Raw genomic sequence first — 17,144 nt, 5'->3', positions numbered from 1 at the left:
TAACATCATTAAATGATTTAAAATCTGATTGGCGTGTCTAGGATGGTAATTTAACCCGAATCTAATAGATTTCGACCCGATCCAATATGATAGGATCGGATTTCGACCAATATCAAACTTCAAACGAAATATTATTAAAATTAAAATAAACACTAAATAAATACACAAATCATAAGTTGATAATTTGATTTTTCACTTTTAGTGAGAGATGCATAATAGGCTAATGATGATATTTTTTTTTAGAATTCAATATGTGCATTTAATTGATTTTTTAGAGAAGAGTAAACTGCATACTTAGTTGTCTAAATTTTAGTGTTTATGTGTTTTGTTCACCTAATAATAAAAAAATTATTTATATCATTAATTTTTCAAATTTTATTCGTTCATTTCATTCAAACGTTAATCTTTAATGTTGTCATGTTGATAGTTATTTTCCACATAGATAGCACGAAACATCCTCTTTCTCTTCTATTCTTTCGTAGCAATTTGATTTTTCTCAAAATCGATAAAACTCAAATTAAAGTTTTAATCTTATTTTAGTTCGATTTATAATCTCTGTTATTTGATCAATGTATAATCAGGATATATTTCTTTTTTCTTCCTTTTCAAACTTTCTAGCATCTGGGCTCGAAAGAAAAATTTTCCGACGCTAGTGAATTCAAGAGGTCCAAAACTTCAGTTTGAGACTTTAGAGGGGGTTTCCACAAATTTACCAAAAGTGGTTATTAATCAAAAGCCGTCAAAATAAGTTGAAGTGCTTATTGCTTGATTATAACTTAATTAAAATTATTAATCATCAATTTATACCCTACCATTTCCCATGCTTCATTATCATTGTCATCATAATTGTTACCTCTGCAACAATCATGACTTCCACATTTATGATAATAGAATCTTTAATATATTTGTCGATTCTATTAAAGCTTCATTAGAGCACTTTTATATATTATAGTTATATTTAAGATACTGTATCAATCAAACAAACTATATTCTTTTACAAATTACTTTAATAAGGATATCAATTAATCATCTATTATCAATTAATTAAAAATGACCTATCCTATATATATATATGGACGTAAACAATTAACTTTTAATCAGGAATAAATCGAGAGAAATGCTCGGAATATGCTCGGGATAAATCGAGAAAAATCCCTACTTGGAAACTTACCTACCGAAATCAAGTGTTCAATACGGATTGGTCCAGATTAGCCAAGACGAAGCTTTAGAACTAAGAGGACAATCAAAAAAGAAAAAAAAATAGTTATTATTCTTAAAGATCATGAGTTCGAATACCTACAACTGCAGAGGTATTTGAGTATTAATTGTTAAATAGTTATAAATCTTTAGAAAATATACTATCATTTGTAATCACGTTACGTATAATACGAACCGGATTGTCAAATCCATGACTTGACGTTTTTACATTGTAATCTATGGTTAAAGAGCTTTGGCTTCAACATTGTGGGGAGGAAAAGGTGTCCGACGAAACTAGTAGAGTAGGTAAGAAAACAACCCGAAGTTCAATTGGATTTCATCTCGCTATCTACATTTTTACCTTAGGAGCAGTGTCGGAATCGTCCCGAGGAAGAAGGCGAAGTAGTGGCAAAGGCAACAACGAGGTGAGGTTGCAGAGGATTATCAAGGCGGCTAAGTTATCGAACTTGTCCCTCGTTACACCGAATACCTTGGTCAGACCGGCGCCTATCAGACCCCCAAGGACACTGCCTCCGTTGGATATGGACATCAGAGTTGCAAATAGTGTTGCTTCCATTCCTTCCGGACATAGTTTTGCTGCAAGTACGAGAACCGGCATGAAAGAAGCCTGCAAATATCGAGTTTATAAATCCCGAACTTAACTCAATTGATTCATGTAGTCATCATTAAGAACTAAAGTTTGAATCCGAACTCGCAAACTATTATAAACTTCGAAATCGTTTATAATAAGAGAAAAGCCATCTAAATCCAAATGCAAATTAATTATCTGTCGAACTCATCAAGCGACCTTAGAGGTAAAAGGTAGTGTTGTGAGTGTTGTTTGCCCTAAAGGTTTCAAGTTCAAACAACTGTGTATATGCAGGGTGTGTGCCTTGTTAAAGCAAATAGTGGATTCGCATCCGCAAAAATAAAGTAGATTCAAATAATAGATATCCAAATCCATTATCCATAAAAGTAAAACGGATCCGGATAATGGAAATCTGAGGGTTAATATCTGAAATCAACACAGTAAGATCAAGTTCCAAACTGTAGTTATAAATAAAAGCAAAAACGCATTCGATTACCTGACTAAGAACGGTTAGAATCAAGGAATCCCCAACTGCAAACCACTCATCACTGATTCCAAACTGCCGGTTCAATCCAGTGACAAGAAAGACCTACAAAATTTATAAATAGACATATAAAGCCATGAGCACAGTATGCAAATGATCTTAAATAACTTTATGCAAAAAGTAAATCAAAACACAAACTTGAGTCATTCCAAGAACTGAACCAGCAATTGTTGTCACAAGAAAAATCTTCCGCAATGGAACGTATTTTAAGAATCCATTATACAGTCCAACTCCAACCAGCGATGCAACAGAAGTAACAAGCTTGACACGGCCTAGAAATTCCGGGGTGAAACCCAGTTTATTTGTTCTGAAATCAAAAGAACCTTTTGTTTGAGACACAAAAACTACATGACAAGGAATTATAAACAAAGTAAAAGAACATACGTGAAGAAAAACATGGCAGAGTCTGAGTGTGGTGTTGCCTGCCACAAGAAAATAAAAACCGTGGGAAGAAATACGTGGGGCTGTCTGAATGCAGTCCACAACTGAATAATGTTCTCTTTTGAGCTTTCAAGAAAGTTAGAGTTTCCAAAAAGAACATTTGACACTCTTGCTGGGCCAAGCACCCGCTGTTCTTTTACAAGAACAGCAACAGCAGATGTTATCAGTGGTAATAATGCAGTGACACCAAAAACAAACCTGAGACATTAAATCGGTTATAAAATGATTAGCCAAAAATTGTCTTTTGTCCTTGTAAATTATACCATACAGTCATCCATAAATCACCCTAAATACCTTACACCATAAGCTTCCACCAGAGAGCCACTAAAATAGGAACTCACAATTCCACCAAATGCTGAAGATCCCCAGCATAGAGACTGAAGAGAACCCGACACGCTTTGTGACTCCCCACGTGCCCTTTCCACAACCATGGAATCTACAACCTACACAATACATCAATTTCAAACAAAATTCAGGAACATTCACAGAATATGAATAGCATGACAGCTGAACAAAGAATCGTTTTAAGGCTAACATTCAAAATGCTTCTGATTGGACTGTAGGCACGAACACTCATGCAGTCATGTGTAAGTTGTCAACGGAAAATAAGGCATGCCCTAACAATAAGTCACAAAAATTCAAAATCTACTAAAGTTTCTTCTTTTTTGTTTGAACTTTGATGAATGTGTTAGAGCAGGATTTCAAGGAATTTTTATTGCTTTGCATTTGAGCTCAAGCATGCACAAAGTCTCAGGCTCTGAGCTCCTTTATGACTTGCAAACGAATTAACTTACTGTTTATTCTAAATCACACCTTAGCCTGACACCAATTCATGATTAACAAATATAGGCAAAGGATCAGGCAACATTCTCTTACAAAGGTTGGATATATAGACAGTTTGGATTAGAAATGTAGCTAACTTGGAATACATATCAACGTTATCATGGGAAAAACAAACATCACAAGAAAAATATAAGAAATCATAGAACCCTAAACTGCCCTTGATAGAAATAGTTAATCTTTAAGTGAATAACTTAAAAATTCTGGAAAGAAGAAGAAACTTACAACATCAGAGAAGGCAACAGAAAAAGATGAAAGAAGTATGCAGAATGCAGCACCATACTTGCCATCAACAAAGGTGGCCATCAAAATCCATGATAGAGCACCAAGAAGTCCCGAAAGAACCAAGTATGACCTTCTCCGATAACCAAACAGTGGGATTGAATCACTGCCAAAAAAAAGTACTGCTCAAAGCAAATCTAGAGATGAAATAAATACTTCAAAATTCTCAGAGATGATTAGAAACAGAAATAGTAAATTAACAGAGTCGTACCTAATAAACCCATACAATGGCTTAACAAGCCACGGTAGTGCAGAAAAACCAGTTATCACAGCTGTCTAGTCAACCACATATATCCAGTCAATTCTTTAAGAAGATCATAAGTTATACATGCAATAAAAGGAAATGCAAACTCAACTTGTCTTAAGTTGCTTTAACTTATCAAATGAAACACATTCCTTAATTCGATCTAAGAGTCAAATAATCCAACACTGGGCTCAACAATTATTTTCCCATAACAAAATTCTAAAATCAGACATGCAATACTCTCCGGAAAAATATATGAATTTACTTGATAAATCAACTGCGTTAGAGTCAATGTTGTGTTTTAAGTTATTCCTCCATTTTTAATTAATTCTGATTTTACAGCTGCCATTTGCTTTTTCTTTTGCTTTACTTTTAACAATGTTTAACAGGCAAAATGCAACATACAAACTGCAAGTAGCAAGCACAAAACAAGAAGTAAAACAAAACAATTTCCATTTCTAAAAGCGGCAATACAGAAAACATCTTCAAGTTTTCTATAAAGCAAAAGCAAAAGGGAACGAAAACAAAATCATAGTTGATTAAAACGAATAAGTCACTCAGCTGTAAAATTGATTCTACCACAATCAATTCATATAAATAATAAAATCAATAACAATAAAGCGAAAGAAAAAACAAAGGAAACAAAAACTAAACAATAATTGATTAGAGTAAACAAATAACCTAAAACGTTCAAAACCAATAAGAAAATCACGAATTTTACCATCCAATTAAACCAAGCCTAATTCAACTTAAAACAAGTGCTAAATTATCAACAAAAATAGCTTGAACCTTAAGAGGAGGGGGGAGAGAAACATACTTCAGCAGGATCAAGATGCAAATCATCTTTCAAATAAAAGCTAACAGCAAGCTTTGCAAGGCCTAAAACGCCTTGAACAAAATACACCATAGCAACCGCCACATTGTCCGGCGACAGATCGACGCCGAAACATTTCAATCTGCTGTTCTTTTTCCTCGAATTCCAGCTCGAACTCGTCGAAGTTCTCGTACCTTCTTCCATCCCAATTGCTAACGCGTCTCCATCACCAGCACCTTATTAAAAAAAACCAGAACTAAATTCAAATTCTTCTATTCATTTTCTTTTTGTAAAGAAATGAAAAATTAGACTTACTAATTCTAGCATCTACAAATGGCTCGTCTTCCCTGGAGGAAAGCGGGAGGGCGACGGACATACTGCTCATTTACCGAAGCAATTTACGACGGATTACGCGGCGGTGAGAGGCGTCGATTGCGAAGAAAGCAATCGGTTTACGCTGGCGATTGGGATGAGACAAAGAGAAGGCAAAATGGGGATTTGGGAGGGAGTGATGGAGCTTGAGGAGAAAGAATTTGGAGCCTTTAGATCGGTGGCTTGCCGGACTTTTTAATTTAAAGCGTTGACGTTTAGTGGAATTCTTGTGACCGAAGTTACTAAATTGTCCTTCTACAGTATTTCATTGAGTTAGATTTTTAAAAAGTTTTCAGGTTTGGTCAGTTGTTTAGATCGGATTGAGTTTTATAGAAAATATGGTCGGGTCGAATTGAATTCTGGTGGTTTTACGTAAAGATACTTGATTTAAATCGACTTAAAAAATAATAAATTTATCTTATATATTTAGAAATAAAATAATAATCATTTATATATTATTTATCAATTAGATTCTTGTTTTTATTAAATAAAAATAATATATTTTATAAAAATATTTATTTCGAGTCAGATTAGATTCGGTTTTATCTCAAAAATCAAATTGAGTTGGAGTCGCTTGAAATCATCTCTAAACTCGAGTCGGGTTAAGTTTAAGTGGATGATTTATATTTTTAGATCTCATTAACCGAAAACTTGATCCCAACCATTGCATACCCATCCCTAATCGTGATGCACTATTTTGCTTAACGCTAATTTAAGTGCATCTATTAAGTTTATTAGATCAAACTACCAACTTATTAATGGAAGTATCAAGCGAACACTTAATATCATATTTACTTTGATTAAAATATTGATGTCGTTATTATTATTATTATTATTATTATTTACTGAAAACATCCCTTTCAAGTTCCAATTAATTAGTTAAGTTCAATGTGAGTTTAATGCCTAATTGTGTCAAAGAACAAAGATTGAATTTTTAATTTCAACATATTATTGATTCAATGGATTATAAGCAAGAAAATACTACCTCCATCTTATAAAAAATATTATAATTGACTTTTAAAAATTAAATTTTATTAAATATAAATTTCAAAATTACTTGATTAAATGTTTCAAAAATATAATTTTTCATATTTTTAGCAATAATAAATTTTAAATAATAATGAACTAAAATTTTAAAAAATGATAAAAAATCAATAAAGAATAATTTAAGTGGGACAGAGTGAGTAATATATTGAGGAAGATGGTATAACTTTCACCATGGTTTATGAACAGAAGCTGTTAAGATGGTTTATGTGTTCCTTCGTCTAGCATCATCTCTAGGTACCTGCACTCTTTGCTGCAAAATGCTTTCTCCCCTCTGCAAAATGAAATATCAAAACTGGATTGAAATAGTAAACCCTCAACCCTAAACCGAAGACGAGGCTAACCTATACATGTAGATGCCTTTTCCTGGAGAGAGATTCTTCCTGCAAGTGAAACAGAAGCTTAGGAAATCATCACCCATGAATGATCCATTCTCTTTCTTTGAAGAAGATAAACCCACAACTCCACAACAGGTCTCAACGATGAAATCATCAAAAACATGGGTTGTTCTTGGATTGCTTCCATGAGTTATAGACAAGTCAATAAACGAACTTTCAAACAAACTTTTTGGTGAATATAAATAAATTGAATATATATATTTGTATTTATTAGTTTTATGAATAATTCATAGAAACTATGTTGATTTTTCACCACTGTACTCACTGCACTGTCTCATACATATTGCTGCTTCCTTTGAGACTGCTGTTCTTCTTGCTCGTATTGTTTCAGGCAACTTTGTTGGCATTGTGGCTGGTGACTTTGTTCTTGTTCTCCGCACCGCCTCCGACTTTCGGAGTACTCCTTTTGAGGATCGTCGGGGCTCAGATCACGGCGGCGGCGCTCTTTTTCTTCCCGTTCCTTCCATAGCTTCTTTCTGCATTCTTCTAGGCACCGAGCTTGCTTCCTTTGTCCAGGAGTCTCCGATGAGCATCGCCTCCGGCACTCGTCAAATCGCGTTTCAGGATCCTCCTCGCCTCTCTTGCAGAGAATGTCAGCTGAAGAGACGAGAGCAAAACGATGAACAGAAACTTATTCCTCACCATTATTACGCTATTAAGCTATGTTTGATTTTCACTTTGTGGTGATAATAGCAGTGACTGTACTGTATTTAAAGGTGGAAGATAATATCATAATAACCTTTTTGCATGTGAATTTTCATCTACGTGTTGAAGACATTAACATGCAAGGTGAAAAGTGTGGGGGTACATACGGGCAGGATTAGGACAAGCTTTTTTGTTTGCAGATGTCTTCTTTATGTGAACTCAGCTGAGTTTAAACTTTTTTTTTTGTAAGGTGAAATGGAGATGAGTTCGATGAGTTTATGTCCCGGTTATCGAGTAAACGATGAGTTGATATTTATCTACATTCAATGACAGAGGCAAATTTTAAGTTGGGAGACGGTTTGAATGTATAAAATTTTAGGAGATTTTAATAAAAAAATATAAAAAAATTTAAAATATATATAATTTTAGATTTTTAGAGGAGGCAACCGCTCCACTAGGTCATCCTTATTGTACTTTGACAATATGACAACTTAGGTGCACGTATGTTGCAGAAGATGATGACACATATACGTTAGCAATATAAAATTTTTAAATGGGATTGATACAAATAAAATTTTAGGGTGGACAATGTTCGTAAAATAAGTAATTAATCGAAGAAAACTCAAATTTCAGGGTGGGTACACATATATTAACAATATAAAAAATATTAAATGAGATGAATACAAAAAAAAAATTCAGGGTGGACACCGCCCGTAAAATAAGTAATTAATCGAAGAAAACTCGGATTGCAGGGTGGGCACGAAAATTTTCGGAGTGGACACCATCAACAAAATAAGTAACTAATCGAAAAAATTAAAATTCAGGATAAATGTGTGAATGTATATTGTTTAGTATTTGATAGATATTTTTGGTTCATAAATTTATCATACAAGTTAAAAATTATAGTGCTTCTTATCTCCAATTAAAGTTGTCTCTTTGTGTTTTAAAATTGTTTTATTTAAAATTTTCATTTGAAAAAATTAACAACTTTTACTAGACACGTTTCCTTTTTTATCCTTTTATCAGTTTCCTATAAAATAAAATTTAACTTTTTAAAGATAAAATTTTAATTTTAATTTTTTACAACATATCTCTTACATATTTTTTTAAATTACGTGAAAAATAAATAATGTATAATATAAATAGAACGGATGGAGTATTTTTTAGCATGATTTTTTTTGACAGTATGATAAAAGTTTAACCTTCGCCTTAAAAAATATGGGTAGATTACGTATTAAATATTTAAATCATTAGTTATGATCCATTTAGTATCAAAATTTTTAATTTTTTTAAAATTATATCTAACGTTTATTTTTTGTTTTATTTTAATACATTGTCATTAAAAGTTTCACAAGTGGTTTCACGTGACACTTTTTTATGGGTAAATTACATCATTAATCACTCAACTATCTTCTCACTCCTATTTGGACACTAAAGTTTAATTTTTTTAATTTAATTATTTAATTTTCAAATTACTCCTAATTCAATCATCTAACTTTTAAAATTATTTATTTTTATTTTTAATTATTTATTAATAAAATAATAATAAAAAATGCCACATCACAAAATTTATTAATAAAATAAAATAGAGTGATTAAAATAAGAGCAATTTGAAAGTTAAATATTTAAATTGATAGTTAAATATTTAACGACAAGATACGAAACAAAAACTAAATTTTAAAAAACTGAGTTACGTTAAGTATGGTTTTGAAAAAATTAAAAGTGTAGGTATCAAAACGGACCAAAGTGATATTTACGTATTAAATACATAATTTACCCAGAAAATTATAATAAAAGGTGATGGGAATATTTCCCCACTTTTGCTTTTTAGTAGATGCCCCACTCTAGCTTTTTTACTTTCTCTACATCCCAGACAAGTAAGAACAAACTAATAATATGATGCAACAAAACACAAGACAAAGCTCTTACTCATGGCTTCCGAGCCTGCAAATAAAGTAAAATAAACAAAAATGGCAGTGCAGATGTTCCATTATGAATGAAACCAACTTTTTCTCAGCAAAATCATTAGCAAAAAAGCATTGGGAGAAGACATGCATTCTGATTTATATTCCCACTTTTCCTTTTGGTTCTTTACATTTCTTCTATTAATGAAGTATTCATATCATCTTCTTCAGCTCATCAAAAAGAATTTCCCTAAAACTAACAAGTTGTGAAACAAAACAATCTCTGAGTACCCTCGGTTCGCAGTTCGTGTTAATGCAGCTTCTTTCCTGCAAAACCGAAAAAAATGTTGCGTTATTATCACATAAGCAAGCTGGTTTTAAACTTTTTGAGTAATTTAGAAGTAATCATAAGTACCTATTAGTTGTGAAGAATTATCGATATGGTACGGAGCTTGCTTTGAGATGCATTTGAAGTTGATTTTTGTTAATCAGTGGTTCGAGTTAGTTAACCTATCGATTACAGAGTATATACCTGATCAATGAACATGGAAACCGGATTAGTCAAAGAAACCGATAAACAGTGAGTCGAAAAGGAAACGAAGAAAGAACCAACCTTATTGGTTAGTAAGCAATGGAGTGTCTATGTCGCCCTTATGAGTGAACATCATCATCGGTGATTCCTAGCTGCACATGGGAAAAGAATGGCTCTTGTCAAGGAAAATTAGATGGAGAAAAAATACCAAAAATATCGAACACTTCCGATGTTATATGACGGAGTAAATTTTCTTTTTCAGATCTGGTTTTTCAAATAGATTCTCACAATCTTACCGCTAAATGACCGTGATTCGGTTTCTTAGACGATACGTTGGTGCCTTTTCTATGTTTAAAAGCTATGGGAGTAAAGGATTAAGGTCCAAGGACAACAATCACAAAGGTGTATTGAGTGCAGGAATTTGTTTTACCTCCTTTAGAAGAAATTTAGGTCGGTGTATCCATGCGCATACGGCAAAAGCTCCTCTACCTCAATCCTCGAAGTAGAGTAACTCGTGCTCTTCTTCAATCGGCCACGGCTTGACTCAACTTCAGCCCAAAACGTGCCATAAACTGGTCTATGATCTGAGAACTTAGATTCCCCACGGACATAAGATAATTGGTGGATGCCTTCTCCATACCACAATATCCGGTCGCACCTTCGTACAAAAAAGTTTAATTCAGTAGTCAGTACACTTCTTTTACTAATCCAATTTTCTTTATCATCCCGCATCAGAGCTGTGATTTTAACTACTTTATCGTGTCGTGTGGCAGGAAGCGTTTTCTTACCAAGCAGGAGTTCGGCATTTCTCCTTTGGATGCATATCATCCCCGGTGTATATGTCTGAATTTCTTGAATACTTGTACGTTGGTGGGAAGTAAATCTTCCCTTCATTCCATCCCTTGAAAACGCGACCTCTTTTCTGCTCTATCCGTAGCTGCCGAAAATAAAATTCAAGAATGAAATGTTTTAAACTATTGTACGTTATTCGAAACGAAGATACGGTTTGTTTAAGTAAAAGCATACCTGGTCATTTTCTAACAATGCCCTCCAGTTCTGCATCTCAACAAGTGCCTTGGCAGACCGGTACGAGAGAGCAATACGATAATTCAAATCCCCGAGCCAAATTATTTGACTGGATTAGTATATAAATAATCAGTATATGCAAACAAGTTCAGTTTATCATCAAATGGTAACGAGTTTATTTCTAAGCTTTGCTTCAGACAGCTAATGTGAAGACTAAAGTCCTTACTCATGCTCGAGGATTGTTTCAGGGGACTTTTCGTTTTCTTCATTACGAACCCGTGGAAACCTTGTCTTCTTAAGAATCTCCATGACATCAGCATTCCTTCTTAGCTCGTCGCCCTCCTTTTGTCCAGAAGTTAAATGAGTGCATATGAAGCAAAAGCTTGTTTGATGCAGCAACATGCTGACAGATATAGAACCCTGGCAAAACCAAACCATATTGGTTAATCACGAGTGCCTCTGATTCTAGAGTATACAACAAGTAAATTATACGAAAATAAACTCTTTTAAGAGCACTGCTTAACGGTCGAGTGATACCTTATTTCCGAGATAACCCATCAATCCTCTGCCAACGCAAGATACTTTCATGTTTTTAACATGGTCTCTCAACCCGCTTCTCACCCAGATTGTGATAAATATGCCAACCATTTGCTTACTAGCCACTAGGCAGTACCTTGAATGCCCGGGCATCCTATATCCCTGTTCGGATGCAGATCCACCATAGGACATTGGCGAGTACAATATGGTACTTGGTGATTCCGTGGTCCCATTATCATCATCTGATGAACCCATTCTGGAGTAATCACTAGGTCGGGAGAAGTCGCTAGGCCGGGAGAAATCACTAGACCTATTGCCCCATCTATAACTGGTGTCGTAGTCACTTGGCCTGTTACCCCATCTATAACTGGAGTCATAGTCACTCGGTCTATGACCAAATATTACCCTATCACAAACACTGAACCGCCTATCAAGTCGTAGTTGTGGAATCGAGGGATCGTTATCTGTTCTCCAGCTGCTGGTTGTCTGAAACGATCGGCGGTGAAAGAAAGATGAATTCTTCTGCCTAGATGACCCCTCAAAATCAGCATCCACCTCGACAATGGGCTGAGGAACAGGTGATGGTATATAACAACCCCCGCCACCGCTGGTTCCGGGAAGATTGTTTAGAGTCTTTCGAATGAGAGACAACCATTTTTTGGCCGGACCATTGTCTTCTGCACCCAGAATATTCCCAGCATTCAAAGGAACTATTTCTTGAAACCTGTAAGAAAACAAATAGGAAGGAAATCGTTCTGTGACCAATCGAAGTTTGGTAAGCAAGACATGAAGATCGAAACTATCATAACATACCCAAGGACATATATATCAGCCGGAGATGAGGCATGCAGCAAATCTTCTAGATTCAAATTACTCGGTGGGGATCTTCCAGCCACATTCCATGTAGATACAAAGATGCTGCTCCAATGGAAAACAGAAGAGTTGGTACTAATGCTTCACAAAGGAATAGAAGTGATAAAAACATACCTATAATTTTCGACGTCTATGATTCGAGGGTGATCGAGATTCATTCTACCTCGCCTGCTTTGCTCCGCACTCCTACTAAATTTTTCTGCACATCATATTAACATTTAGAACTTAGAATCAACCAAAATAATCCACAAAAAACACTTGAGAGATGAGATTAGGAACCTGTTTTACTCTTTTTTATTGTGCATGGCTCCCTTTCGGAGCAGCTGGTCCTATATTCAACTTCACCTCCTGGAGATTGGAAACCAAAAAGAACAAAAATGAAATTTCTAAAGGAATATTTTAAGGATGCTTTGTGTGTTTGATGAGAGAATTGCATGGAAAGAGAGAGTATCAGAATCTTGAGTACTTATAGATAGAATCCAGGAAAAGACAAAGGCTTGAAATAACCAAGTAATCCACTCTCTTTCCTTCATTTTTCTTCCTTTTTTGGCATGAAAGCTTGAGATTCTAATTATTTTATGAATACTAGGCAATCATTGTGAAATTCCCAGAAAATAAAGCTCAGAGTACTCACCTCCTCCACCATAAACATGATCATCAGCTTGAAAATCTTCAGTTTTTCCCTTGATGTTGAACCATTTTCTGACCATTTTCTTGGACCATGAGAGCTATACCAAAAGGAAACAATGAACACCCATTAAAGGAAAAACAATCAGCTACAAGTCTCCATAAAAGGAGTTTTTCCCCCAACAAATTTGAGTATTGTAAACCAGAAACAGAGGAAGAGGAAGAACGAAAGAAGAAGGGCAAAAGCAAACCTTGCTTTCCTTGGGTTTCCCTTCTCCCATTGTTAAAAATTGTGCTTCATACAACTCCTAAATTTACTCTTTTTACTATTCCTCAAAGCTCTCAACTTTGATACAAATCACCAAGAAAAAAAAACTATTGGTAGAACCCCATAGGCAGCACACTCCACTGATCCTCCCCCAAAAACAAGAAGAATTCTTCACTTGCTCAAGAGCAAAGTTAAAGTTGAAGCAAAAACAAGCAATGGGTTTGTCTTAGTTTCCTACTCCATGCATGTGAAAGCAACGAAAGAAGCTAAAAAAAACCCAGAAAAACACCAAGGGTCCAAGAACCATAGAGGAAATACAGAGATAGAACAAGAAGGGTGAAGATTCTTTGTGTAGAACAACACACAATGCGGCAAACATAAAAGAAAAGAAAGTCTAGAGAGAGAAAGCTCATGAGAACAAACTAAAGTAAGCAGCTTCGCTTTGTTAAACAAAAGACAGTGCCTCGTTATCAGTAAAAAAAAGTATATCAAAATTTTGAACGGAATAAAGTGTATTTCTTAATTTTTTGGTCTTTAGTTTCCTCAAATCTCAAGGCTAGTTCGACATGAAAGTGGCTGAAAGGGGCAATGTCGTTCTTTTGTATGTGGTGTAGGTTAAAACGACAAGGTCCGTTCAGCAAAAGTGTTGAAGGAGGGTTTTAAGTTATGCCCCCACTCCATTGACAAGAAGCTGTCTTTGAATCCAATTTTCTCTGTTGAAAATCTCTTAGCTATTTTTGTTGGTCTTCCATCAAACTAAAGAGGGTAAATTATGTGTTTAGTATCTAAGCTACTAATTTTGGTATATTTAAGTATTTAAACTTTCAATTTTTTCAAAATCATACCCAAAGTTTATTTTTTGTTTCATTTTAGTACCACACATTTAAAAACTTTAGTTTTTTTTATTTTACCACCCATTCAAAATTTAATGTTAAGTTTTACAAAAATTGAAAGTTTATATACTAAAATGGAACAAAACTGATAGTTTAAGTACCAAACGTGTTAAACTTTTAACTGCGAAATACTAAAATGAAACAAAAAAAAATAAATTTTATGTATGATTTTAAGAAAAATAAAAAAATAAATAAAAAATATCAAAACTGATAGTTTGAATAATAAATGCATAGTTTACCCACCCAAAGAAAGCAATTAAAGAAGGGGCCATCTCGCTTTGTAACAGTAATATTAATCCGAAATATAATTCGGATTATAAATTTTAATCATGGACGAACATGAGGATATCGGACGACTCTACTTTATAAAATTTTAAATTTTTATATAATTTAAATACTTTATTTTTATTAATAATTTAATTTTATATCCTCTAAAATTTTATAATTCGATAATCGATACTATCTAAATATAAAATATAATTTCTAAATCCTCTAACTATCCTTTATCATAAAATCTTAATTTTGATATCTGATATCTTCCGTTTAGATCCTATGTTAAAATTAATATCCATTGTAGATTGAAGTATAGTTTGATAAATTAATTTGTATTATTTAATGAATCATATTTTTATTTATTTATTATTTAATTATATCATTCTTCAAAATTTATATTTATCAAATACATTAATTATATTTAGTTTTAGCTTTTAATTTAAATTTAACACTTAGGTTTTTTTTATTCTTTTAATTTATGATTTTTTATCATTTTAAATTTGGCAAAGGATCATCAAAGTTTGAACCCTAATTATTAATACCAACTTAGAACAACTTGACTGTCTAACAAAGTTACTAATAATATCAATATGATGTTTAAAATTTAAATAACTATGACCACATATTTTATTATTTAATTTTGGATTTTTTTCAATATTTTTCCTATTAAATTTTGGCCACTTATGAGAGCCATGGATGAGGAGCATCTAAGGGAAAAAGCATGCTTAATTCTAATTTTTTTTAATGGTAGAGTGGAGGAGATTTCTAAAGTCTCCGCCGTCCATGGCGGCTCCTCGGGCCATCAACAATCTTTGACTTCCATAATTCCAAACATAGTTAATCGAAGTAGTCAAAACACATGGTTCTTTCAAAACACATGGTTCTTTCAAAACACACGAGGGATCCACGAGGTATTTTTACCGAAATTTATTATAAAAAATGATTAAAGATATTGTCAAAATCTTCGTTGTAACTTTATATGCTAATTTTCTAAGAATCAAACAGAAAGTTTGCTTTCTCTTTGAATAAAAATATCGTCAGGCACAAAAGTCTTACACGTAGGAAAGAACGTAGAATTTCATGTTAGGGATGAACCTCTAAAATTTTAGAACGAGATGAATTTATAAAATTTCAAGGGATGAAAACAAATTTTTCAATAAAAAATACATATAACTCTCAATCAATTAACAATGAACACTTAATCACACTATTACAGTCATTGGTACTCAAACTCATGACTTATAGAAACAACAACGATTCGTTTAACCAATAATATAAATTGGTTCATGCCCTACCTTCATCGATCTCTATTAAATTCCACTTCCAAATGTTCTGTCATTAATGTTTTTCCCTATTATCATGTGGGACTCTTTTGACATCATTTGGGGCAATAGGAATAAAAGTAAAAGACTGAATACTACAAAGAGACATGTAAAGTGATAAATTGTATCAAAGGGAAAATAGAAAAATGGGCCATATTGGCAGTATTGGGATATCTAAAGGGCAAAGCAAGTGACCCTTGTTTAGGGTATCTTCTATTCTTTCATTGACAACTCGGCCTTAATTTTTTTTTTCATTTTAATTTTTGAGCGATGGATGGCAAGAAAATCATGATGAAAGAAGAAATTTGATGTTAACATTTTTTTTTCTATTTGTCTCATTTTATATGGCTAATTAATATATGTATCAGTAGTGAATTTTCCCTTTTTTTAATTAAATCACCGATATCTGATCTATTGGCCAACTAATCCAGATCGGGTATTGCAGAGGCGATGGCGACCCTCTCAATCCAGTTTACTCCATTCGCAAATGCCATGATTCGAACCCTTGGCCTTGCTTAAGAGACCTAGTGTCTCATCCCACCAGACCAACTGGTTGTTAAAATTTTTTCCATTTTAATTCTCCTTATTTACTATTGTTTATTCATTGTTATTTTTTTAGGTTCATTTTTAGGGTAAATTACGCAAAAAAGAAACTTAAATATTGATAATCATATTTTTTTGTTATCCTTCAGTTCCAAGACTTTGCCCTGATTAATATGGACTAACCCGAGTCGCACACCTGGCTTTGATGAGTGAGTCTCCCGCGAGTATTTTTTTGCATACACAATGACTTGATACTGAGACATTACTTAAGCGATATCAAGCTGCTTACCACTTCAACCGACCTCTTTGATTAGATATTCATATTTTATATTATATTTTAGATTATTTTGATAATCATATTTATATCTATCAATGTAGCAATGACATATGTCAAAGAAAGTGACACATTGTGAAAGACAAAGGGTAAGCCAAAAACCCATACCTTAACAACAAAAATAGATAACAAACATTACAACATGGCTGAGTAATAGAGGAAAAAGAGAGAAATTAAAATAATAAAAAAGCACCCATTAAAAATAAATATTAAATCTTCTTTTGACTGCCCCGTAACTCTTAATAATTTCAAGCCTTTAACTTAAGATTCATCAAACACATGCAAGAAGAAAGTAAAAGCATACCAAATCTTCTTCCCCAAATCTTTATTGTTCTTTTGGCCCTTCAATTTTACTTTCTCTCCTTCTAGTTTTATAGTATTAATTTTTTAGTTCATATCTGAAATCCATAATTGTTAAAGCTTATAACTCAAATTTCATATGATTCGATTAAAAAGATACGATCCATTCATTAAAAAAATAGATATATATGTTGGAGAATTAACGATAGATTCATTTTTAGGGTAAATTACGATTTTAGTACTTAAACTATCAGCTTTGTTCCGTTTTTTACCTAAACTTTCAATTTTTCAAAACCATACCT

The 17,144-nt window shown here is 33.3% G+C and overlaps 2 protein-coding genes across 2 annotated transcripts; both read right to left on the bottom strand.

Moving 5' to 3' along the window:
* Nucleotides 1-1,435: 1,435 nt before the first annotated feature.
* On the bottom strand, nucleotides 1,436-5,496 carry LOC120134876 (folate-biopterin transporter 1, chloroplastic-like). The gene is made up of 9 exons (XM_039151257.1): nucleotides 5,267-5,496; nucleotides 4,955-5,187; nucleotides 4,105-4,169; nucleotides 3,837-3,999; nucleotides 3,066-3,214; nucleotides 2,715-2,969; nucleotides 2,469-2,637; nucleotides 2,283-2,375; nucleotides 1,436-1,825 (listed from the first exon to the last, which is right to left on the bottom strand). Exons 1-9 carry the CDS (start codon nucleotides 5,334-5,336, stop codon nucleotides 1,547-1,549), a joined length of 1,476 nt encoding a protein of 491 aa, XP_039007188.1. The 5' UTR covers nucleotides 5,337-5,496; the 3' UTR covers nucleotides 1,436-1,546.
* A 4,053-nt stretch (nucleotides 5,497-9,549) lies between these two features.
* Nucleotides 9,550-12,992, bottom strand: LOC120134909 (type IV inositol polyphosphate 5-phosphatase 7-like). The gene is made up of 12 exons (XM_039151281.1): nucleotides 12,917-12,992; nucleotides 12,562-12,630; nucleotides 12,397-12,481; nucleotides 12,223-12,327; nucleotides 11,410-12,133; nucleotides 11,099-11,292; nucleotides 10,873-10,981; nucleotides 10,635-10,783; nucleotides 10,277-10,504; nucleotides 9,928-9,998; nucleotides 9,730-9,846; nucleotides 9,550-9,641 (listed from the first exon to the last, which is right to left on the bottom strand). Exons 1-9 carry the CDS (start codon nucleotides 12,990-12,992, stop codon nucleotides 10,282-10,284), a joined length of 1,734 nt encoding a protein of 577 aa, XP_039007212.1. The 3' UTR covers nucleotides 9,550-9,641; nucleotides 9,730-9,846; nucleotides 9,928-9,998; nucleotides 10,277-10,281.
* Between the last annotated feature and the right edge of the window lie 4,152 nt (nucleotides 12,993-17,144).

This window comes from Hibiscus syriacus, unplaced genomic scaffold, assembly GCF_006381635.1.
Source record: "Hibiscus syriacus cultivar Baekdansim isolate YM2019G1 unplaced genomic scaffold, ASM638163v2 tig00110600_pilon, whole genome shotgun sequence".
In the NCBI taxonomy this organism is placed as follows: domain Eukaryota; kingdom Viridiplantae; phylum Streptophyta; class Magnoliopsida; order Malvales; family Malvaceae; genus Hibiscus; species Hibiscus syriacus.
Note: the sequence above shows the minus strand (reverse complement) of the source record. Positions and strands in the feature narration are given on the sequence as shown.